Source organism: Lepidochelys kempii, chromosome 10 (genome assembly GCF_965140265.1).
Source record: "Lepidochelys kempii isolate rLepKem1 chromosome 10, rLepKem1.hap2, whole genome shotgun sequence".
Lineage (NCBI taxonomy): Eukaryota > Metazoa > Chordata > Testudines > Cheloniidae > Lepidochelys > Lepidochelys kempii.
This window is the reverse complement of record NC_133265.1, coordinates 49,813,841-49,839,365: the sequence shown is the minus strand read 5'-3', so window position 1 is coordinate 49,839,365 and position 25,525 is coordinate 49,813,841. Positions and strand designations below refer to the sequence as shown.

The 25,525-nt window shown below is 40.8% G+C and overlaps 1 protein-coding gene across 5 annotated transcripts in view; it reads left to right on the top strand.

Annotated features, from left to right (window-relative positions):
* Positions 1–670: 670 nt before the first annotated feature.
* PSTPIP1 (proline-serine-threonine phosphatase interacting protein 1) overlaps positions 671–25,525 on the top strand; it is a 99,581-nt gene continuing 74,726 nt past the window's right edge. For all 5 annotated transcript variants that reach the window (XR_012153955.1, XM_073303504.1, XM_073303502.1 and 2 more), the window contains exon 1: positions 671–1,019. Coding sequence is in view for 4 of the 5 variants with exons in the window: in XM_073303504.1 (XP_073159605.1) it covers positions 987–1,019 (33 nt within the window). In the remaining variant the exon portion in view is untranslated. The remainder of the gene's footprint in view (positions 1,020–25,525) is intronic.

Below are 25,525 nucleotides of genomic sequence, written 5' to 3'. Positions count from 1 at the left end.
TACCTCTGTGCTGGTTAGTTGGTAACTCCAACTAACCTCTCACTCACTCCTCACTTTTTAAAGAGTTTGGAGTTTACCTGTAGATCTCACTTATCCAGCTTCTTAGTAAATGAGACAGTGTCTCCCTTAATATTTTATATGCAAATGACTTGACAGATCACACAGGGTGCATTGCTAACACTCATTTTACTGAATCATCACATTTTAAAATTTCTTACACAATGATGTCAGGAGAAAGCTCCAGATTCGCATTCCAATGGCAGTGTGCATGCTATATTTTATTTTTTTTATAGTCACAAAGACATCTGTATGAAGGCAGTTTGCAAATCAGAGAAATATATATATTTGCAATGAAGACATTGTGATTTCCTCAGTCCTGCTAAGGGGCTGCAAAATGTAACTTTGCAGCTACACTTCCTGTGCGTGTGTGGGTACGAACTTCTGCCAAAAAGATTATGAAGAAATGTGGTGCATGATTTTTTCTGCAATGCCTCCTCAGCAAGTGACTATTTTAATCTGATTTCCTACCTGGTTTGTCTCTTTCTATTATGCTGGTTTCCTTATTATTTTTTTATTGTATTCTCTCTTTGTGTAGTTGATCAGATCCTGTGATCACCTTTTTTTTTTTTTTTTTGCCTGTAGCTCACATGCACACACGGCGAGGAGCAGACTGACATCATTTGACATCCCTCTGCTTCCTCATTTCAATATTAACTGTTTACCAGAAGAGAAAGAGGTTTGGAGCTAGGCTGTTTTTCTGGGTTTTTTTTTTTGTTAGTGAGTTTTTTTCTCTTCACAGTAGCAGATGGAGCTTCCTCAAACTGCCCAGTGCTGTTTTTCATTTTGAAAGAGACAGGACTGTGGAAGTGTTTCACTTTCTGCTCTAGCTGGTGTATAGTAACAGCAGCAAAGCTGAGTGCCGCTGCTACTCTGCTCTCAGAGCAAACCAGTTCAAGGATTTTCCCCCCCTCCATAAATCAATAGGCATGACACAGCTGCAGTTCAAAGATGCATTTTGGGTAAGTGTGCAGTTCCTCTATATTTCCTGTGTTATAGCTTCATTTATATATCTAAAGAGATTTTCTATTAATTTATTAATGGTTCACTCTTCAAACTGAGTTTAGAAGCAGATTAAGTCCCCCTCCCGGCCCAAACACACTGTTTGCTATGATAACCATTTAACCTTTGAAAGAAAGACACGTTGTAAAGTGTTATGGTCGACTTGGACTATATGACAGGTACAGTTCTGATGCTTTATTTCTAAACTAAGTACTCAAACCCTTTTGAAAGGAACAAGGCTTAGTTTGTCATGCAGCCCCAAGAGCACTTGCTTGTAGTGAGTTGTTGGAGTTAGGGAGTTGCTACTCTGAGCAGGTGAACTGTTGCTAATGATATTATGATTTCTCTAATACTTGCTTTCAGAATTTTTGAAGCCTCAGCCAAACTAGCAGCCCCACACAGAACCTTGCGATGCACCCACCTGCTGTTTGTATATCTAACTTAGACCTGCAGAAGGTCATTCATGTTGCATTAAGGGGCTCAGTATCCCAAACCATGAGATCATGCGTCAAGGTCTCCCCCCCCTTTTTTTAAATGGAGATGGACTTAAAATCATGAGAATTTCAGAAATAATAATTTGTGCGGGTGGGGTGTATTAATTTTCCTTTTGATTTCCGAGCCTTTCGTTGTCATGTTTTCAATCTTTTCTCTGCAAACACAAGGGTTAGAAACCATTTGTTTTTTTAAATGAAAGCTGAGATTTGTAAGTAATCCCGTGACTGCAGAAGCTGGTGCTTTAAGAAAAACAACTAATGCTGTATGACTTTACAGGCTGAAAATGACAGTTCTTCCCCACCCCTCTTTCCCTCCTCGCCTATCCCCCAGGCCTGGAAAGCACCTGCAAAGGATCGGGAATCTACATTTTTGAAGGGAGTGAAGATGAGTGCACTACCCCCATCATCCCCTCACCAAGCCTGAGGAGAATCCACATAAAATTTAATTCAATCCTGATGCTGTATTAACTTTCATACCACACCCACAGCACATTGTACCCCCTGTGGGAGAAATGGAGAGGGTAGGGTAGGGTTGAGTAGGGGAGATAAGGAAAAAGGAGAAGTGGTGTAGAGGTAAAAAAATAGAAATGGCTAACCTGAACTAAACTCCATATTCCCCAAATGCAAAGTAGGTAAACTCCATTTCCCTGCATTTCCCCGCCATTACGCTCCTGAAAGGGAGTCCAACTCCTTAGCAACTTATCTCTGCGGGAGTTGCAAAGCCTGGTTACTGGAGAAGGGGCACACAGCAGGCCCTGGCTGGAGCTGTTGTTGAAGCACAGGCCTTCTGCACTGATGACCCTGATCTCCAATGACTATTGGAGAATCCACAGTTCTGCAGGCCAGCCACTGGGCTCTTTCCTGGGGTAAGTGCCAGTGGTTTCCCTGGGTGAGCTTTCCTCCCTTTGATCATCTCCAGAGGGTTTCCCACAGGAGGAGTTTTGAGCAGATAAAATAGAACCCCAAAATACAAAAATTAAAGTTCCTATCATAATGCTAACACAGCCGTGGGTGCACCTAGGATAGATTTTCCAGGCCTGTTTTTCTGTTAAGGTTGGTAAATGTACAGTGTAATATTCAGGGTTGGGAAATGTAGCTAGTCACGCTACTGTAGGAACTTCAGCTTCTGCATTTTGAGACTTCTTTTTAAACTGTGCAATTTAAAATTTGTATACTACTTTTTTTTGCATGTACTTTCTAGGGGCCAGATCCTCAGTTGGAGTAAATCAGTATTGCTCTGTGGAAGTCCATGGAGCTATGCTAATTTACGCCAGTTGATAATCTGGCCCTAGCAAGGTTTTGGTTGTGTTTTTTCCCAGTAAAAGCCCATTGCCTGTATTTTGGAATGTTAGTATTTGAATAATTCCTACTAGGCTTTGAAGTTTACACCTCCTTAAAGTGAACATACCTTTGTTTTTGCTATTGTTTGGCTACAAAGAGTTTTTTTGCAGGGCTTAGTTAATAAGGTAGAAACGCATCCGGTGGCTGTATCTTCACAATGAAAAAAACTAAAACAAAAACTTAGAATGTACAGGATGTTGCACAATATGTGAACACTTCACAGTTAGGCACTATAAATCACAAGATCAGCAGTTAATTTCCCATCCATGAGTTTCTGCTATGTCCAAAAGCAAGACAGGTTTTGGAAGAGATTTGCTGTGTCTCTTTCAATGAGAGATTCATCTCCCACATTCAACTGGCGCCAACAGCTGTGACTATGTCTACATGATAAAACAAGGTGGTTTTTACCTCATGGTAGCTATCTTAAGATAGCGCCTTAAAAACCAGCTCACTTCATCGGATGCTGTAGTTCACGAATGCTTATGCTCAAATAAATTTGTTAGTCTCTAAGGTGCCACAAGTCCTCCTTTTCTTTTTGCGTTATATTACAGAATGTCCACTCATACACACTTTTGCAGTGAATACGTGTCCTGAGAGCAGCAGATCTTTGTCTATAGGCCTGGGCAGAGAAAACACGCAGTTCACCCTGCCTCCTAAGTGTTGCCTAAGTACTTTTAAAGCTGAGCCCTCTTTCCGGAAAGTGAATCATTACAACTGGTTTAATTTTTCATTTCCTCCCCACAATCAAACATATGGAAAATTTAGCACAGAAATTACTTTGCTAAATTTCACGCTTCAGCCATTTTTGCTGTAAACTGGACTTGGGGAAAACAAAAGTCAATAGAATTTTTTTTAAATGCAGAGTATTTTTAAAATTGTCTACAAACTCAACAACAGCTGAAGTGAATTTGGTCAAATGCTCAGTAAAATTTGCTTTTTTGGCTGAAGTGTCCCATGCTCCAATCTATAGAGTAACACCATTTGGGATGTTTTGAGGGTGAGAAAATAGGCACTTACTTATAAAACCATTTTGCTAACTCAAGTGTAGCATTTACTAGCAGGTGAATGCTTTATAATTACTATGTAATACCAAGGTAGCAGTGCCATTCTCTCTCCATCTCACCAGCACACACAGAGTAGAAGATAACTTTGTGTTAGCTGTTGCGCCTGCATGGTACCAGCTGAATTTCATTTCTGTAGAGTTACATTAGTGGGCAGAGATACATACAATAAGATACGCACAATTAAGTGTACAAATTCAGGATTTCCTTCCATTGTTTTTTCACTGCTAGGAATCCTGAGGGTCACCTTTTCGTCCTCACCCGTTTGATGCTGATCCATTAAAATCACTTGGGGCTTTGCCACTGACTGCAATGGAGCAGGAGCAGGCCCTATTTCCTTTTCTTTTGACTTGCTCATCCCCACCATCAAAGCCTTGCAGTGCAGCTAACTCTGGCCAGGAACTGGATACGGCTTTTACTGGCACCATTCAATGCTGTTCCTTAATCATCTTGGAAGACAGAGTATAATTTTCAAAAACATTTACGTGACTTAGGAGCCTCGGTCTCATTTTCAAGCGACTTAGGCACTTAGGGCATGATCCAAAGTTCACTAATGTCAATAGAAAGACTTCCTATTGACTTCAGCGGGGTTTGAATCAGTCCCTGGGGAATCTAAATCTCATTGATAGTCACTAGAATTGAGGTTCCTAAATGTGGGACCTAGTTTTAAATCATTCAGGCGCTATTGAAAATTTGACCAGCAACATGAGGTTCTTGCTTCTCAACCCTGGACTGAGCACAGCACTCTCAATTTCTGGTTGTTCAGAGTGAAAAGTATTAGCAAGTGTTACTGGCAAACAAGCTGATTTCTCTCTCTCATAACTTTAAATACATTCTGTGCAAGATACACTGCAAAATCTACTGCTTAGGTGAACCTCAAACATTACTTTGGCATTGTGGTGGCTCTCAATGTTTCTGCACATAGGTATGCTATTTGTACACAGATGGCTAAAGTAAAAGTTTTCATTTCTAATGAGCCTGTGGCCCGTGATATGCAGGCGCAGAAATAAACCTAAGACTTCAACGTTTCCACAGGCATAATGAAAACTGTGTGAGAGACTTAGCATACACAATACTTAGTACACACTGTTCTGATTGATATTTTATTTTACAAGGAGGCTCTTTTTACATGGTGAAACCATTTGACACTCAAGATGTTTGCCTACTTTCCTGTAATAATAAATAATAATAATAATAAAGAGCTGGAAAAGATTGCATTTATGTGTAGGAATGAGTCAAATACCTTGATGTAGCTACATGAATGTCCACCTGGTATTGATTTAGACTCTCTACACTGAAGTAAAAGCTACCTGTGGCTTGATTCCACTAGGATTTTACATTGCAGTAGCTATCTCTGTAAAAACACACTCTCCCTCCCTCACCCCCCGGCAAAGACAGCCACAGTTTGCAGAGTTTAATTTGTTTCCACAGCAGCAAGGGAGAGGCTAGAAACCCATTGAATAGGATCTGTGGCCCTTCCTGCGCAGAAGAACGAAGTGAATGGTTGTGCAGATCTCCATCCCAGGATAGTCTAGCTATATTAGCTTTATTTCATCACAATGGACTAGGTTAGTAGTACATTTTCAGTGCACTGGATTTTACATGCAACAGTTAGAGCTTGTTGGCTCCTATAAGCTTATTCCTCCTGCCACTAGAAGAACAGGTTAGTTCAGTCTAATATTGTTTTGATTTCTTTTGGTGAAAACTATTAGAATAAAGCATCTGGAAGTGTAGTGCAGGCCAGTGTTTAGAGCAGGCATCTGGGAGTCAGGACTCTTGGGTCTCTTTCCTATTTTTGCTATAGATTCGCTTTGTGATCTTGGAGGCAAGTCACTTAGTCTCAGTTTACTCGTCTGGAAAACAAGCATAGCACTTGTCCATTTCACAGTGGCCTTACGAGCTTTAATATTTGTAGATACAGCATAGTAATTCAATACAGCCAGAGTTTCAGCAGACTCGAGTTAGGTCCAAGGGGAACAGAAACATTTCATTAGCACAGAAATATTATTGCAAACTGGGGAGCCCCACTTTTTGACTAGATAGTGAGTACCCAAAGCAATTTAAGAGGAGTCTGGGCCTTTCTAAAGGGAGTGAAATAAAAAAAATATACATGGAGCAATCAACAAATGAAAAGGGCCATCCGCCAATTTTCAGAAGCAGCATTATGAAAGCTTTGAAAGGGAAACGTTGAACTAATGAAGAATGGCTTTGCTGTGGGTGTCCGGACTCCATAAAAAGAAAAATCTTGAAAGCCAGGAAAATGGTGGGACACATTGTCTATGCTTTTGGAATACAAAACTGAGAAATGGAACTACTCTGATGGTATACATCTGGGATTGTACTGTATGTTGGCCAACAGAAAAGGTGCTAAAGTGCTGTGTTCTATAGTCTGCAGGATCCCTTTGATAAGCAAACTTATCAGAACAAATGATCTTGTCATATGAGACTAGTACTCAAGTTATTTTGGGGATAGTTAATTTTGAAGAGAAATAACAGACAGTCAACACCAACTGTTAAACATAGACTGGAGCTAATGGTTCCTTTTCTGACCAACATCTCTACCGCAAAAGTGAGTTCATGCATAAAAAGTGCAGGTACTGGTGAGAATACAGTCTACAATAATACTGCTCCTGCTTCCTGAGCTTAATCTGGAGAACCACTATCTTGCTCAAAAGTGACCTCAATGATTCAAGAAGAAGAAGAACCCAGAGGATGAGACTGTAAACCCAGTTTGGAAGTTTAACATAAGAATTTTTAACATTATTTGACATCTACACAGAAAGGTTTTTAAATCGTTTAAACGAATGTAGCAGGACAGAGACTGCGACAGTAACAGAAAGAGTTACTTCAAATTAAAACAGTATTTTCAGTGTTTTGCAACAAGAAAGAGTGTCGTATCATAAGAATATTCAAGTTCAGAGCAAGAGTCATGGAGCTCTTATTCAATGCTGTTTAACCACTACCATTTCAGCCACCACCACTCAGACCTTCTAGTTGTCACAAACAACTTGTGCAGTTGGTCCCGGCACTCAAAATGACAACCCTCTCTCAATTCTACACTTTATTGGGCACAAATGGGCAATATATTTTCTTTACTCGTGCTTCCTACATTCTCTTCACATCCAAATTCAATTATTATTAGGCTGGCATAGCTTTGTACAAATGCCGCTGACCCACAGCTGGAAAACTTGTTCTCTTATATAGTAAAATCAATTAGATTCAAAGATCTAATCTCTTAAGTTTTCCCCCCACTGTGGACTGCATCATTAAGCTTCTCCTCCCCACCTCATGTCTCACTTTGCCAGGATTGGATCATAGTAGCACAGCCACATACCTGCTTCATTGAAGTTTGCAATGATTCAAGCGAAGTAGCGAGAAAATGTATTGCATCACCTAACTTAAGGGGTATGTTCCCTTGTGCTGCTTTGAAGATGCTGTGGAATGGTCTTTGACACTCACTGGGCATTTGTATGGATGGCACATCAGGTTGCTTAGGAAACAGCAGATTTTTGGTTCCGTCCTCTGTCTTTATTTCACCAATGTCATTTTTTGGTTTTACTTTCATGCCATAGTGCAGCAAGGTGGATTCTGCCTGTCAGATGGTATGTAATACACTTGTTTAATCTCAGGCGGCTCATCTGTTTTTTGTTGTAAAACATTTCTCAGCAACTACAGTCAAATAACATAAAGCTGACAATACTATTTCGACAGGACTTCAGGATTCCATCTGGGCTGAATCAAACACTGAAGATACATAACGCAGCACTGTAATCATTCTGTGTTACTTTAGAGGTCCAGGATAAGAAAAAATAATGTTGAAAATATGCATCCAAGTTCCAGCAGTTTCTCAGTGCCTTAAAAAGTTACCGTTTTACTAGAAATGGAATTCAGTTCTGCTTCCATGTGTTAAGAAACCTCACTGAACAAGTCTCAGAAATTGAAAAGTTCCATGGCTGCAGCTGAGCAGTCTTGAAGCATCTTTATCTTTGTCTTGAAGGAAAACAGGAGCAAATTGCTATAATGCCTTAGCAAACTCAGTAGCAAAGAGCTATTCAGAGCAAGAGTTAAAAGAGGGCTTAGAGACATCGGTTCTTGTTCCTCTATATAGAGGCAAGAGCAAATAAAAAAAAAGATTTGTAAAGTAACAGCTTTTTCAAACCTTTGGGCAGGTTGGCTGGTGGTGACCTAAAGCACCCCTGTATTCACACCCTATATACCATTGTAATACTCTTTGTATAAAACATGCCTGGTGACTTGTAACTAGTAAAACTAGTAACTTGCTGGTCAATAATATCATAGTGAAATGTATGTAGCAACATCATATGTGCAGTTATGAATTCTCCCTGTATGATGTTATTAGCACATGTTCAAAAGCAGACAGCCCTTTCTAGGCAAAAGTTGTTAAACGGTCTATCCTAAACAAAGAAATATGTGTTTCTCTCAATTTACATATAAGTATTAAACAGGGTCCTCAAGACAGCAGCGGGAGGGATGGCAGGAAACAGATCAATTTGGATTTCAGCAAAAATACATGGGGAAAGAAAACTATGGCGCCTCCTTCACCACCAGACTCCAGGTCGCCTTCTTTACTGCATGAATTAACTTTACTTTGAAGGATAACCCTCAGAAGAATTCACTTTAAAGGCCTACTGGACTCTAAAGGAAAGGGGCAGAGAACTTCAAGTTCTCTCTCTTTCCCCTATGAAGACAAAGGCACCAGCACCCTTGGGCCTCTAGGAGAGATCCTGACCAAAGAAAAAGTCAGGCACCATCTTGCTGGAAGACTGTGGGTGAGAAAGACCATCCTAAGCAAACCCTTGAACCAAAACTTGCTAGATTAAGTTTTAGACTTTTAGATGTTTTCACTTTTATCTGCTTGTACCTAGGGCTGTCGATTAATCGCAGTTAACTCACATGATTAACTCAAAAAAATTAATTGTGATTAATTGCACTGTTAAACACTAGAATACCAATTGAAATTTATGAAATATTTTGGATGTTTTTCTACAATTTCAAATATATCAATTTCAATTACAACACAAAATACAGCATGTACAGTGCTCACTTTATATTATTTTTTATTATAAATATTTGCACTGTAAAAATGATAAACAAAAGAAATAGTATTTTTCAATTCACCTCATACAAGTACTGTAGTGCAATCTCTTTATCATGAAAGTGCAACTTACAAATGTAGGGTTTTTTTGTTACATAACTGCACTCAAAAACAAAATAACATAAAACTTTGGAGCCTACAAGTCCGCTCAGTCCTACTTCTTGTTCAGCCAATCACTAAGAGAAACAAGTTTGTTTACATTTATGGGAGATAATGCGGCCCACTTCTTAATTACAATGTCATCTGAATGTGAGAACAGGTGTTCGCATGGCACTTTTGTAGCTGGCGTTGCAAGATATCTATGTGCCAGATGTGCTAAAGATTCATATGCCTCATTAAAAATAATATGTTAATTAAATTTGTGACTGAACTCCTTGGGGGAGATTTATATGTCTCCTGCTCTGTTTTGCCCGCATTCTGCCATATATTTCATGTTATAGCAGTCTCGGATGGTGACCCAGCCATGTTGTTCATTTTAAGAACACTTTCACTGCAAATTTGACAAAATGCAAAGAAGCTACCAATATGAAATTTCTAAAGATAGCTACAGCACTTGACCCAAGATTTAAGAATCTGAAGTGCCCTCCAAAATCTGAAAGGCATGAGGTGTGGAGCATGCTTTCAGAAGTCTTAAAAGAGCAACGCTCCAGTGTATAAACAACAGAGCCCAAACCACCAAAAAAGAAAAATCAACCTTCTGCTGGTGGCATCTGACTTAGATGATGAAATGAAAATGAACATGCGTCGATCCCCACTGCTTTGGATAGTTATCAAGCAGAACCCGTCATCAGCAGGGACACATGTCCTCTGGAATGGTGGTTGAAACATCAAGGGACATATGAATCTTTAGCACATCTGGCATGTAAATATCTTGCAACACTGGCTACAACAGTGCCATGCAAACGCCTGTTCTCACTTTCAGGTAACATTGTAAACAAGAAGCAGGCAGCATTATCTTCTGCAAATGTAAATAAACATGTTTGTCTGAGCGATTGGCTGAACAAGAAGTAGGACTGATTGGACTTGTAGGCTCTAAAGTTTTACATTGTTTAATTTTTGAATGCAGTTTGTTTTTGTACATAATTCTACATTTGTAAGTTCAACTTTCATGATAAAGAGATTACACTACAGTACTTGTATTAGGTGAATTGAAAAATACTATTTGTTTTGTTTTTTGCAGTCCAAATATTTGTAATCAAAAATAAATATAAAGTGAGCACTGTAAACTTTGTATTCTGTGTTGTAATTGAAATCAATATATTTGAATATGTAGAAAACATCCACAAATATTTAAATAAATGGTATTCTGTTTAACAGTGCGATTTTTGCACGATTTTTTAAATCATTTTTTAATTTTTAATTGCTTGATTAATTTTTTTAATTGCTTGACAGCCCTACTTGTAACCCTTTCTAACTTTATTTCTTCTACTTAGCATCACTTAATCTATGTTCTATGTAAATAAATTTGTTTTATTTTATTATAAACCAACTCAGTGAGGTGTTTCAAGGGAAGAATGTATTCACCCCCGCTACATTGATAAGCTGGGATGTATTTTTGTGTCTTTAGAGGAACAAATGACCCTTATTATTTCACTGAGCTGTCCAGGAGAGGGCTGGACACTTAAGGGCACACTAAACTAACCCAATTTTTTCAATCTTTCCTCATAGTTATATCTCTAGACCTTTAATCATTTTTGTTGCTCTCCTCTAGACTTTCTCCAATTTGTCCACATCTTTCCTGAAATATGGCACACAGAAATGGACACAATACTCCAGTTGAGGCCTTATCAGTGCGGAATAGAGTGGAAGAATTACTTCTTGTATCTTGCTTACAACACTTCTGCTAATACAGATCAAAATGTTGTTTGCTATTTTTGCAACCGTGTTACACTGTTGACTAATATTTAGCTTCTGATCCACTATAACCCCCAGATCTCTTTCCACAGTATTCCTTCCTAGGTAGTCATTTCCCATTTTGTATGCGTACAATTGATTGTTCATTCCTAAGCATAGTACTTTGCATTTGTCTGTATTGAATTTCATCCTATTTACTTTAGGGGGGGAGGGATAGCTCAGTGGTTTGAGCATTGGCCTGCTAAACCCAGGGTTGTGAGTTCAACCCTTGAGGGGGGCCATTTAGGGATCTGGGGCAAAAATTGGGGATTGGTCCTGCTTTGAGCAGGAGGTTGGACTAGATGACCTTCTGAGGTCCCTTCCAACCCTGATATTCTATGATTCTACTTCAGACCATTTCTCCAGTTTGCCAGATCATTTTGAATTTTAATCCAACACGTCCCATCTTGGTATCATCTGCAAACTTTATAAAAAGAACAGGAGTACTTGTGGCACCTTAGAGACTAAAAAATTTATTAGAGCATAAGCTTTCGTGGGCTACAGCCCACTTCGTCGGATGCATAGAATGGAACATATAGTAAGAAGATATATATATATATATATATATATATATATATATATATATATATATATATATATATATATATACAGAGAAGGTGGAAGTTGCCATACAAACTGTAAGAGGCTAATTAATTAAGATGAGCTATTATCTGCAGGAGAAAAAAACTTTTGTAGTGATAATCAAGATGGCCCATTTAGACAGTTGACAAGAAGGTGTGAGGATACTTAACATGGGGAAATAGATTCAATATGTGTAATGACCCAGCCTCTCCCAGTCTCTTATCAAACCCAAGTTAATGGTATCTAGTTTGCATATTAATTCAAGCTCAGCAGTTTCTCGTTGGAGTAAGTGTACACTCTATCCCATTATCTAAATAATTTATGAAGATATTGACCCAGGACCAATCCTCTGCAGAACGCCACTCATTACACCCTTCCAGCTTGACTATGAACCACTGATAACTACTCTTTGGGAATGGTTTTCCAAGCAGTTATGCACCCACCTTATAGTAGCTCCATCTAGGCTGTATTTCCCTACCTTGTTTATGAGAAGGTCATGTGGGACAGTATCAAAAGCCTTACAAAAGTCAATATATACCACATCTACCACTCCCCGTCCCCCATAAGGCTTGTTACCCTCTCAAAGAAAGCTGTTAGGTTCGTATGACATAATTCGTTGTTGACAAAATGTTTTCTTTCTGCTCTGAGTTGTGTTTTCATTCCATTCTGAAAACCTCAAGGAGGCCTCACATGTAAAACAATGATTGGAATTCTCAGCTAGGCTCTCTTTAACAAAAAGGAACAAAGGACAAATACAAACTTGGAGTCTAATCTTGCTCTCAACCTTGATTGGGGGGTTCTAGTCACTCCTGTGATACAAACAATAAAAACTCCTAGAGACTTCAATGCAGCAAAAATCAAGCCCTTGGTTACATAGTTCCATCCTATTATCACAATTCCGAGTGCCTCAGGGAACAATAGGAGAGTCATAGAGGTTAAGGCCAGAAGGGACCACCAGATCCTCTCGCCTGATTGACTGTATATCACAGAACACCAGCCCCACTCAGCACCTACACGCTAAACCCAACAACTGAAATTAGACCAAAGAGGTAATAACCAAGTGAGACTTGGTCACAGGGAGGGGTTACTCAGTGAGTAGAGTGTGCTCAGAGAGATAGCCTCAGGAAATTGACCAACATGAAATGTGGCTGTCACATGGAGAGCAGTGAGATAGGCGCTGACTCTGTGGGTGCTCCAGGGTTGGAGCACCCATGGGGAAAAATTAGTGGATGCTCTACACCCACTGGCAGTGAAGCTCCCCCCCGCCCCACTTCCTCCCCTCTCCCTGAGTGCACGGCATCCCCACTCCTCTGCCTACCAGCTCTTCCTGCCCAGCCGCCGCCAAAAAGCTGTTTGGCAGCATTAGCACACTCCGGGAGGAGTGGGAACTCTCAGGGGAGGAGGCGGGGAAGAGGCTGGGTGGGGAAGGAGTTGGAATAGGGGCAGGGAAGGGGAGGAGTTGGGGCGGGGACTTTGGGGAAGGAGTTGGCATGGGGCGGGAACTCATGGAAGGGGTGGAGTGGGGGTGGGGCTGAGGGAAAGGGGGGGGTCGAGCACCCATGGGAAAGAGGGGAAGTCGGCGCCTATGAGCAGTGAGACAATCTTACAGTTCTTTACAGCATGACATACAATGGAATGGACAGGACTGACCAGTTACAGCATCAGTTTGTTTTATATCAGAAAGGCTTATGACGAAAGAGAAAGTTTCCTAAGGATCAGCGCTGTCTGGTTTTCTCTTCCAGTTGAACAGGCATTTCATTCTAGTTAGCTGAAGCTATTCACAATGCCACTATGCCTGCTAGTAAGGGCTGATCTAAACAATAGTTTTTGCTGTTCAAACCAATACAGTGTAATCACTAATCTGGATGCAGTTATGTTGATATGAAAGTGTTTATATCATAGCTTGTATCAGAATGGGGATGTGTCCATATGAAACTTCCTACTAAAATAGAGCTGTCCATTCCTAAGCAATTTAGTTATTCTGGGATAAGCAATGTAACACAATTTGTGTGTGGATAGTAGGCAGGTTCTGCCTGAAAAAGCAAAGTTGTACCAGTGGAATGTTCCATTTTTTCATGAAACACTTGTTAGTTGTGTGGAGTTTCTTTTTGTTGTCAGATTGCACAATTTTTCAGGTTTTGTGACATACCATCCTGATAGATTGAGTTGACACGTTGCATCATACTGAGTAACAGGATGTGTTGAAAATCATTTGGAAGATCAAGATCTTTGAAGTTAAATGTAGATTTTGTGGTTTGAGAGGACTATCTAGCCATGTGGATATCTCTGCTAGGAGCCAGAGGAAATCCTTGAATTCATTCTCATATACAACAAGGAATGGAGAAAATTTCCTAAATATGTGTCCTTTCATATTCTGGAGATCTACCACACACAAATCTCTCACTGAGAAAATTGAGGCTCAGATGGAGAAAAGGCCTAGAGAATGGCTGTGTGACTTTAAAGTGAAACAAGTTCAGGAAGGAGTAAGTGAATCAATATGAAGAAGCAGTTTGTACTTAAAAGCTCTGCAAGAAGAATTGACAGAAAAAGTTTGTTAGTGAGGAGAAAGGAGGCATGTACCTGTTGTAGTGGGTTAACATATTTTCCATAACTTTTATAGATCTGGGATCAAATCCTGCTTAGGTTGTAAATTCAAGGGAATTGAGTGGTCTCAGTTTTAGTCCTCAGTTGATGATGTCTCACATCTCCAAACCACTACAGCAGCCAGCATGCTGTCTCAGAACTGTTATCACGCTAACTGGGGACTCCTTAGTTCAAATCCTTGACTCTCTCTTGCTCCTCAAGCCAGGAAGTGCTTGAAGCACTATGGAAACAGAAAATTTCACCTCCAAAGGGGTATCTTTTTGTCCCACAACAGTGGCACTGGCTGGCTACTTAATAATAATATATTTATGGATCTCTGAAAGTCTATTATCTATTTTACATAAGGACCAGGATGCTTTAAATGACATTGAGGGACAGTTTGGTATCTGCTCAGGCTGACCACTTAGGGAGGTTTAAAAAGATGGCTTAGATTCACCTTTGTTCCACATCTGAGCTGCTCAGAACTGTCTGACTGCTTCATGCTGCTCTGCCCCCAGCTGCAGCTCAGGATGGAGCCGAACATGTATCTGAAGACAGGAGATTTTTTTTCTAAGAAGACAGACTGGAAATAAAACAGGGAGGAACAGATACATAAACGTGGGGAAGATTTTTGGCATGAGTTTTGTAATATCTGCATATTAACTATTAACAGAAATTAGACTGAGACCAAGAGTCGTCCCCAAATTTTATTTTCAGTTTCTCTCGTGTGATTAAATAAATATTATCTAATAATATGCTGGAAGAACCTTTGACCTAGCCTTATTTACCAGAAACCAAAATGCCCTCAGAAAAACAACATTACTCTTTGGCCTCACTCCATAACAAATAGATGGAAGTGACTGAGTCAGATTTCTCTGTCCTTAGATTATCCAGCAAGGGACAACCTTGCTTTGTTGATTAAACTGAGGCATAAGTCATCTGATGACAGAAACACCACTACCTTGAAAATCTCACTTATCTCAACATTTTGCACAAACCGTAGCTGTAAGTAATCCCCTAAACTCATTCTAAACAAAAGAAGTTGGCAAAAAAGTCTTGATTTTTGTAGACTAGAACCTCAGAGTTACAAACACCAGAGTTATGAACTGACTGGTCAATCACACACCTCATTTGGAACCGGAAGAATGCAATCAGGCACCAGCAAAGACAGAAAAAGCAAATAGAGTACAGTGCTGTGTTAAACGTAAACTACTAAAAAAATAAAGGAAAAGTTTAAAAAAAGATTTGACAAGGTAAGGAAACTGTTTCTGAGCTTTTTCATTTAAATTAAGATGGTTAAAAGCAGCATTTTTCCCCACAAAGTAAAGTTTCAAAGCTGCATTAAATCAAAGTTCAGTTGTAAACTTTTGAAAGAACCACCATAACGTTTTGTTCAGTTACAAACATTTCTGAGTTACAATCAACCTCTGTTCCTGAGGTGTTTGTAACTCTGAGGTTCTGCGTAGTTAGTTTGCTTTGTGCATTTAGAATCATAGGGTTAGAAGGGACCGCAAGGGTCAGCTAGGTCAGTGGTTCCCAAACTTTAACCACCTGTGAACCACTTTCACTAAAATGTCAAGTCTCGCAAACTGCCCCCCCCCCCCGGCCAAATTGAATATTTCCAGGGATTGTCTCCTTTACCTGAGTATAAATTATAAAAACAGTGCTCTTGGAAATATAAAATTTGTTCTTATGACATGCTTATTATAAACTATTTATTATTATTTATCATTACAGTATTTTTATTACATTATGAAAACAGCTACACTCTTCCAGGATCTCACTTTCATAGCTTGTATCACTTTGAATAAGCCTGTTATAAGACAAGGCTCCTAGGTTTCATCAAGGAGTATCAGATGAGGAACAGCATGAAGCGATTTAAGAAGCCAACTCAGAGAGTTCCTCCTACACAAGCATTCAGGTCTTGAGCAGTCCAGGCAAACAACGCACATTACAACAAAGGTTAAACTTGTTCTTCGTAATAATTTTAAAACCAATACTAGCTGCCTATTTAATTTTAAAGACAGCAAAAAATATCCACCTCCGTTTCCATTTCTTATAAGGAGTCTTGAAGTTTAAATCTCCTCAGTGTGATAGATATGCTTGCTTTGATCTGCTTAGCTCTTGGAAGTCCAGGGGCTCCCTAGAGACAGCTCTGTCTGCCATTAGGGAATTTTTTCCAAGAACCCCCTGTAACATTTCGTGAACCCCAGTTTGGGAACCACTGATCTAGGCTAACCCTCTGCCAAGATGGAGGACTTGTTGTGGCTAAACTATCCAAGACAGGTGGCTATCCAGCCTCCTTTTGAAAACCTCCAGTGAAGAAACTTCCACAAAGTTCCTAGGCATTCTGTTCCATTGTCCTACTGTTCTTAGAGTTACGAAATTTTTTCCTGAGATTTACTCTAAATCTGCTGTGCAGTAGTTTGAACCCATTGTCTCTTGTCCTGCCCTCTGTAGCAAGAGAGAATAACTTTTCTCCATCTTTTTAATGGAGCCTTTCAAGTATTTGAATACCGCTATCATGTCCCCCCCTTAATCTCCAACTGAAAAAACATACCCAGTTACTCTAGCCTCTGCTCATATGGCTTGCATTCCATCCCTTTGATCATCTTTGTCACTTGCCTCTGGATCCTTTTCAGTTTTTCTACATCCTTTCTATACACTGGTGACCAAAATTGGACACGGTACTCCAGCTGAGGCCTAATCAGTGCCGAATAGAACAGTGCTATCACCACCCATGACTTGCATGCTATGCCTCTATTAATGCAACCTAAAACTGCATTTGCTTTTTTTTGCAACAGCATTGCATTGCTGACTCATGTTCAAGTTGTTATCTACCACTACCCCCAGATCCTTCTCAGCAGTGCTGCTGCCAAGCCAGTTACCCTCCATTCTGTATTTGTGCATTTGGTTTTTCTTCCCTAAGTGTAGCACCTTACATTTGTCTTTGTTGAATTTCATTTTGTTGTCTACAGCCCAGTTCTCCAATTTATTAAGATCCCTCTGAATTTTAGCTCTATCCTCCCAAGCATTGGCAATTCCCCGCCCCACCCCCCACAGCTTTGTGTCATCTGCAAATTTGATCAGTGTGCTCTCTATTCCTACATCTAGGTCATTAATCAGATGTTAAAACAACACCAGACCCAGGCTGGGCTGATTCCTTGTATTCTGGAGAGGAGTTGAACTGGTGTGTGTTTGTGGGGGTGATGGTCACACTCCTGGGGTGCCTTTTCTATCTGCACTGTTCATCTTTGCTTCTCACACCCGTTGACCTAGCACTGTCCATGCCGTTGGTTGGGTCAGTTTAACTGCGTTGCTCAGGGGTCTGGGTTTTTCATACCCTTGAGCGACATAGTTATAACCAACCTGATTTCCTAGTGTAGACCAGGCCTAAATGTCTCTATACAGGGTTAGATAAGCAAGGGCATATCTCATTAGAATATGTATTCAGACACAAGACTGGCTATATAGGATCCTCTTACTGAAGGAGTTAGTGGGGGATTTTGCAGAGGTTCATTGTCCAAAGCTAAGCTCTGATTAACTGGTTGAGATTTTTTTAGTTTTGTCACAGTTTTGTCCTCTTCCAGTAGGATTTCATCACTTGAAAATATAAAGGAACAAACTTGAAAAATGCTCCCCCTTAACTTCCAGCCCCCCTCTACTGTGCTCCAGTCCACTACCCCTAGTCTCTGCAATACAGAGATGAGCTACCGAACTACCTGTTAACAACTCAGTGCTAAAGGTTTGATGCTGGCCAACTGCCCTGCAAAAACACTCCTCCTTCTAAGCAGCTGTAAATTAGTTTCAGAGTAACAGCCGTGTTAGTCTGTATTCGCATAAAGAAAAGGAGTACTTGTGGCACCTTAGAGACTAACCAATTTATTTGAGCATGAGCGCTCATGCTCAAATAAATTGGTTAGTCTCTAAGGTGCCACAAGTACTCCTTTTCTTTTTGTAAATTAGTTGTTTCTGTCTAGGAGCTTTGTTCTGGTGCAGTGATATATAGAAACACTGGAATTTCAAGTTGTTCCAAGCTGTCTTCTTTTTTAAATTTTTAATGCAAGACTGACAGGGTACAGGGACTGTATTAGTCATTAGGTTTATTTGCTTAGGTGTAAGGACATGAGCATTACCACTGCAAGGACCTTCAGCAAGAGCCTTTAAGAGGAGATAAGAGACCAGACATTCACTGTTTTAGCACTCAGATACCACTTTATTCCTGCTAAAGGGGTAGAGAATTGAAACTACAGAAGGTGCTCTGCCCACAGGTTCCTCTGATTCTTTATATAATCCAAATTCCCACAGCTCAGCCACCAATCACCACGTGAATCATTATGTGAAACACACCCAGTTATGAGTTATTGTTCTCAAATCAGTCCTGACATTTACCCAAGTTATTTATTATGGAGAAACTTCTACCTACTAGAAAAACCACACTTTTCAGCTACTCAGTTCCCTTTTTAAAGCCTTATTGCATGAGGAGAGGTACCTACAGAGCACTGGGGAAGGAGGTGGGAGAGAAAACAGCAATAAGAAAATATATTCCAACTTGCCCACTTCATCACCCCTTGACTTTTGCACCACCACCCTGAGGAGATGATTATCCGAAAACTCTGAGGATAATTGTGTGGAGTTTCCTGCCACTCTCCCCCTTAAACCCAAACCCCGGATCCAACCTCTCAACCTGTCAGGAAGTTCAGATCCAGATTGTGTAGCATGGACCCATTTCTCATTGTTTTAGGCTGGGATTTGGGTGCCTACACTCCCTTAGGTCTCTTTGAAAATCCCACCTGAAATACACGAGAGAGATGTTGCAAGAGAAATGTAGGACCACAAATCCAGGCATTGTCAAGTGTCAGGGTTCCCTCAGCACTCTGAACTCTGGGGTACAGATGTGGGGACCTGCATGAAAGACCCCTAAGCTTATTTCTACCAGCTTAGGTTAAAACTTCCCCAAGGCACAAATCCTTTCCTTGTCCTTGGATGATATTGATGCCACCACCAAGTGATTTAGACCAGAATTCAGGAAAATGGCCTCTTGGAGTCCCTATTTCTCCAAAATATTCCCCCAAGCCCCCACACCCCCTTTCCTGGGGAGACTTGAGAATAATATACTAACCAATTGGTTACAAAGTGAGCACAGATGAAACCCCTGGGTTTTTAGGACACTGAAAATCAACCAGGTTCTTAAAAGAAAAATTTTATTTAAAAAAAAAGTAAAAGAATCACACCTGCAAAATCAGGGTGGAAGGTAACTTTGCAGGGTAAATAAAAAGATTTTAAACACAGAGGATTCCCCTCTAGGCTCAGCTTCAAAGTTACAAAAACAGGAATAAAACTCCCTCTTAGCATAGGGAAAATTCACAAGCTAAAACAAAAGATAATCTAACACATTTCCTTGCCTTTACTTAAAATTTCTGTAATTTTAGATGTATCATTTCAGGTATGTTTTCAGAAGATGCTTTACCTGCCTGGTCTCTCTCTCCATCCAGAGAGGGAACAAACAAAGAGAGCACAAACAAAACCTCTCCCCCCACCCCCAGATTTGAAAGTATCCTCTTTCCCCATTGGTCCTTCCGGTCAGGTGCCAACCAGGTTATTTGAGCTTCTTAACCTTTTCCAGGTAAAGTGATTCTGTACCTCTGGCCAGGAGGGATTTTGTGTTACTGCATACATAAATGTTGTTACCCTTCCCTTTATATTTATGACAGCAAGTTAAAAGCTTTTCACTCAGTTCCAAAAGTGGCATTGGTCAAAGCTGCAGGGGAGAAAAAAAACAACACCAAAAAGCCTCACATCATCTTCCAAACCCCACGTTAGTGTGTTAGTGTCAGAGAAGAGCTGTTCTGAAACCACTGCGGTGTAACAAACACAAGTCTGGACAGCTTGAGCTAAAGAACTAGCCTCTGTAGCTGAGCAGACTCACATGCTCTGTGGATCACGTGTAACAAACTGCACAGTGGGCTAGACACTTCCATTGGACAGAGGAAGCTTATCCTGAGCATCTAAGGCTCACAGAAGTTTGAATCTTGAACAATGCCTCATTTATGTGATAGCAGCCATCCTAGCCAACACACAGGGAACAGAACCAAATGCCGCCAGAACATCTACAGATTGAGTCAAAACCCAAGCTTTGTAGTAGGGTTGTAACAGCCTTGGCTCCTTTGTACATTGAGCTCTGAGTGGGATCATAACACAGCAGCCAGAGGGATACACTGGTTAAATGAACCATTACAACTAATCTATTGGATGAATTTTGATTTTTTTTTCCAGTCAAATGAAATGAATTAACTTTTTCATTATCTGATGAGCTCTAATCAAGCTTATTGTTTACCAGATGGATGCTTTAGTAAGTATTATTTAGCAATGTACAGGCTGATACCACCTTGAAATTTAAAATTATTGGGGACAAATATTGAACTACTATTCTCAATTTTCTTCCTGTGTTATGATCTCCTTTGTACTGCAGAAACCTGCAATGTCACAGTTATGCTTCTACCTAGTAGCTCAGCTGATATAGGTGTATGCAGCACTTAGTGTTAGCAACAATACTTTCCAGGGAGGTCCAAATTGAAGATATAGTAAGAATCCCCAGAGCAGGCAATAAACTTCACAAAATACCCTCTTAAGGCTCAGTCCTGCAATCCTTAAAGCACTTAAGCATGTGCTTAAATTTAGGCGTGTGGGTAGTCTCATGGTTTGAGTGGAACTTGTCGCCATGGGATGGTGTGCAAGTTCAAAAAGAATAGGTCTATCAATGGCTATTAGCCAAGATGATCAGGGATGCAACCCCATGCTCCAGGTGTCCCTAAACCTCCAAGTGCCCGAAGCTGGGATTGGACAACGGGATGGATCATTCAATATTGCTTTGTTCTCTTCATTCCCAGGCTCTGAAGCATTTGGCGCTGGCCACTATCAGAGATGGGACACTGAGCTAGATGGACCATTGGTCAGATCCAGAATGTTCTTATGAGTGCTTTGCTGGATTGGGGTCAGAGGGCAGAGCTCCTTGGAGGACTTAGCCTTTAACAACAACCTCTAAATGAGAGATTCCCAGGCTGTGCACTGTGGAGCACTTGATGCTGGTCCACAGAGAACCATCTGGTCACATTGTTCTGGCTCCCCTCTCTCTTCACTTTTAGCTGAAGGGAAGGGGAAAAGACATCAAGTCTTTCCCCATATGTGCTTTCTCATGTAAGCAATTGCTGACTTTGCCACAAAGATGATGAATGAGAGAGGTGGAAGTTTCAGCAATCACGAATGGGAGTGGAAGGTGGTGCCAGGACTGTGTCTAACTCAAGGTGCGGTCCACCCCATGAAAAAAGTTTGGTAACCTTTGGCTTTAGATCATAGACCAAGATGGATTCAAACTAGTAATGGAAAAAGCTCAAAGCAATACCCAAATATCTCAAAAAAAGAAAAGGAGGACTTGTGGCTCCTTAGAGACTAACAAATTTAGTTGAGCATAAGCTTTCATGGGCTACAGCAAACCCATTATCTCAGTTACACTAAAATTGTCAAGCAGTTTCTTGTTAGAGATTTAAGATCTGCTGGACAAGGTAGATTAGATACTCCTTTCTGGTGACATGACTATGGGCAAATCCTCTTTTGTGTTCCTCTAAATTTCACCTAATTGGAATCTCTTTCCTGGCAAACAGACATAAAATTATCCCAGTGACTTTACAGATGGACATCTCTTCTTATTTCAGACAGCTGTTAAATACTGTTTGTGACAAAATCTAGCACTCATATTATTTATTCTCCTAATATTTAAAAATTAAATGGCTTAATTGTTTTGTCACTTTTAAATACAAATATACTTCCAAGTCATCTCACAAGAAACTAATAACGTTAGCAGTGACCTTCAAAATTTGTAATGAAGAACCACAATTTATCATTCAAATATGTATATATTGTTGTGTCTTCTGGTATGCGGTCAGAAACTGGAGTTAATGTAGGAAATTAGTAAGAGAGTTTGATCTAATATATACTTTATTTCATTGGGGAAATTATTTTTAGAATTTATTTTTATATAGAACATTATAAAATGTAATATGTGAATTCTGAGCACCTTGCAAGGGTGCCACTTTATTAATAAATAACTTGAAATCATAATTGCTTCTCCCCTTCCCCCATTCGTTAGTGATTTAGCTTCAATGTCAAATTTACTGTATTTGAAAGTTAAAAGATATTTCTTCTAATTGTCAGCCCAGCAAAATTAAACTTAACATCTGAAAATCAGGGTGGGGACTCTTAAGAGACTGAAAGAACAGAGGTCAGTATTTGACAGATAATAACTGATGCGTGAAGCAGAACAGAAGCCAGCTCATTCTCCCACAGCACTGCAGAGCCAGAGCAGCCTATGTGTAAAAACGTCATTTTTTGTCAGTAAAGTCAGTAAGAAACAAACAGGAAGCAGATCCGTTGAGATCCTCACTGTACATACTCACTTTCCAAAAGAAGTGAATGACAAAGGCATCCCCTCCACATGCTGTTAGGTAGGAATGTAGACAGAACCATACAAATTCAATTACTGATGATATTCCTGCAGACATTAAGGGCTGAATTCCGGTGTTTGCACTCGGACGGGTACTGAGGCAGGGGAATAAGGAGGGGACCAGGTGTAGCCCAGAGCCCTTCAGGAATCACTGCGAGCTGTCCACTCTCACTGCTATTAAAAATAATATTGTGTGCTAGTCCCATTACCACCTGAGGGACTCCAGCAAGAATGCCAAGCAGTGCCATAGCCATGCCCCTAAATGGACCAGCCCTGCCACCTGAAGCCGCATAGTTCTTCAGGGAACCTTTGCCTGCCTCTTGGGTAGATGTGCTGCAGAAACTCATGGTTCCCTCTTGTTGCCAAGAATCTAGATTACTCGTGCAGAGAGCATCATGATTTAGTCTTGAATATAGTATCACTTTTTTCTTACATTTATTAGACATTAGAACAATCACTCCATTACAACTAAATACTTGAATGACTTCTAGCAGTTGAAGGATAGGCACATTTGCTAGAACCACTGCTGTGGCTCCTCAGTCTGCTTGAAATGGGACGACATTAATGCGCACAAAGGGAACTTTGAGCATGTGCCAGCAGGATCTAAAATTTACACCGCTCTGGTGAGGACTAATGCACCATGTAGACAAGCCCACATTCTCTCTGGCACTTGGCCTGGGAATTTATTATAGAATATTTTGGCAGCTGTTATGAGTGTTAACTATTGGGTTAAAGATCTGGCTTTATTTTCCCAAGTTTTCTTTCTTGCATTTTTAAGTTCTTATTGCAATTTGCAGCATTGTGTGTTGCTCCACGGGGGGGATGCACCATGTGTGCAATTTGTTTAATTTCCTCTGCGCAGCTTTTCTTGGGCATGAAAGGGAGCTTTGGGTCTTCTTTGGGCTTTTTAACAACGCACTGCTACCCAGCATTTCTAACTGCATTTCCAGCATTAGAGATGGTATTAAGTGTTGAATGTCAGCCTTGGAAGATTAAGGAAATACTACAGAGAGATAAACAAGTGTGCCCAAATTTCCCATTGTGTGCAATCCTGGTTACCTGGTACCTAGTATACCCTGGCTTGGTGTACAGCAGATGTTGAATTTCTCACTTTCTTGCCGAGTAAGGATACTCCCTTTCCTGTGGATAGCACTGAACTTGACCCATAATGTCCTGTGTCCAGGAGCACAGCTAGCCATTGAGAGGTGGCTAGTCCGGAGCAGGCTGTGCTTGCCACGTTTTCCAGTGGTCTGCACAGACCTCATAATGAGACAAAAGGGACCCAGTGCAGAGAATGTAGACATTGCCTTATTATTACTAGAGCAGTGGGCCAGCTCGTCTGGTATCTCATGTCTAGCAGTGACTATTGTCAGGTGCTTCCAGACAATTATGGAATGAACAATTATAGAATGTCTGTATACATATCACCACTGGTACAATGATCAACACTTCCCCCACAACACACCTTTCAAGATCCATGGTTCCTACACGTCTAGCACAACATGTTGTGTAAGTCCTCCCGTGCACTAAATGGCCCAATAGAAACTATGTGGGTGAAGCCAGACAATCAGTATGCCAGGGATGAAAGTAAAATTGAAAACTCGAGCACCCCCAGAAGGGCCAGGGCCTTGGGCAGAAGGGGCGGGGCTGGGGGAGGGGTCAGTGTCCCCCAGTCAGCCCTTCCGCGCTGCCTGGCCCACGCTGCCCGGGGCTCCAGCGGCAATTTGAAGGCCAATGCACACTAGAAAATTTTGTCAGCACAGCTATGCCTGTTAGGGACCCCACCTCCTAGTCAACATGGCTATGCAGGCAAACCCCCAGGGTAGACGCTGCTATGCTGACAGAAGAGTGCTGTGGTCGGCATAGCTAATGTCTTTTGGGGAGGTGGTGTTACTCTACCAGCAGAAAAAATCCATCTGTCACCAGATGCTGGGCTATGTCACAAATAGCTGTGTAAGTGTAGCTGTTTCGGCAGAGCCTGTATAGTGACTGTAGACTAGCCCTAAGACCACACTAGAATGAGCAGCTTGCAACAAAACTAAATGGAGAGAAAAAACCCACCTAGAAAGGCTCCTCCAGAATATGATGGAACTTCCCTGGAAAAATTCAATCAGCTGTGGGCTATGACTTGTGTATGGAGTATATGACTGAAGCAATTGCTATCAGACATAGACCAGGGGAAGGATAAATGAGATTCTATCACAACAGCAGCAAAAAAGCTTCCATCAGGACCTGAATTCTCAAGACATTGCACGAAAGCAGGTGGCAATCAGCTGTCAGTGGGGTTACTAGGTATCTCTCCTACTTCGGTCCTCAAATGGCAAGTGTAGGTTTGTTTTTTGTTCTTTATTTTAATAAGTGGGACAATGGCTCAGGATTTTATCTACTCAATAGATGTGAGGTGTTAAACATATTTCCACAACAGCAGAACAGAAATAATGCTAGTGTGTGGGCGGGTGTAGCTTGCTGGCAAGGATCAGATGGGCATCTTTAACAATATCAGTTTCCTGTGGTTACACCAGTGGCATGGATGGATTCACCATCCCCTTCCCAGCATCTTCTATGTAAGTTGTTGTTTTGCCTCAGTTTCTATAGGATGTGTATTTTGCTGGTAGAGGCATTTGTCTAGGACTAGTATGGGCCATTCTCCTCCTCCTCTCCTTCGCTTAACCCCGGGGCTCACTGTAAGTTTCCATTAGAGAGGAAGGAGCTGCCGCTGTCAGGAAGCTGTGGCATTGGAAGCTTGTAAATGTGCAAGTGATAGCAAAAGATTAACCACAGAAGTTAAACTTAGCACTGGGGGAAATAAAAGCTTCCGAATCCATGGAGCCACATGCTGCTCAGAACCACTGAAACCCAGAGTCCTTAGTTTAGAAGCATAACAGCAGCTGCACAA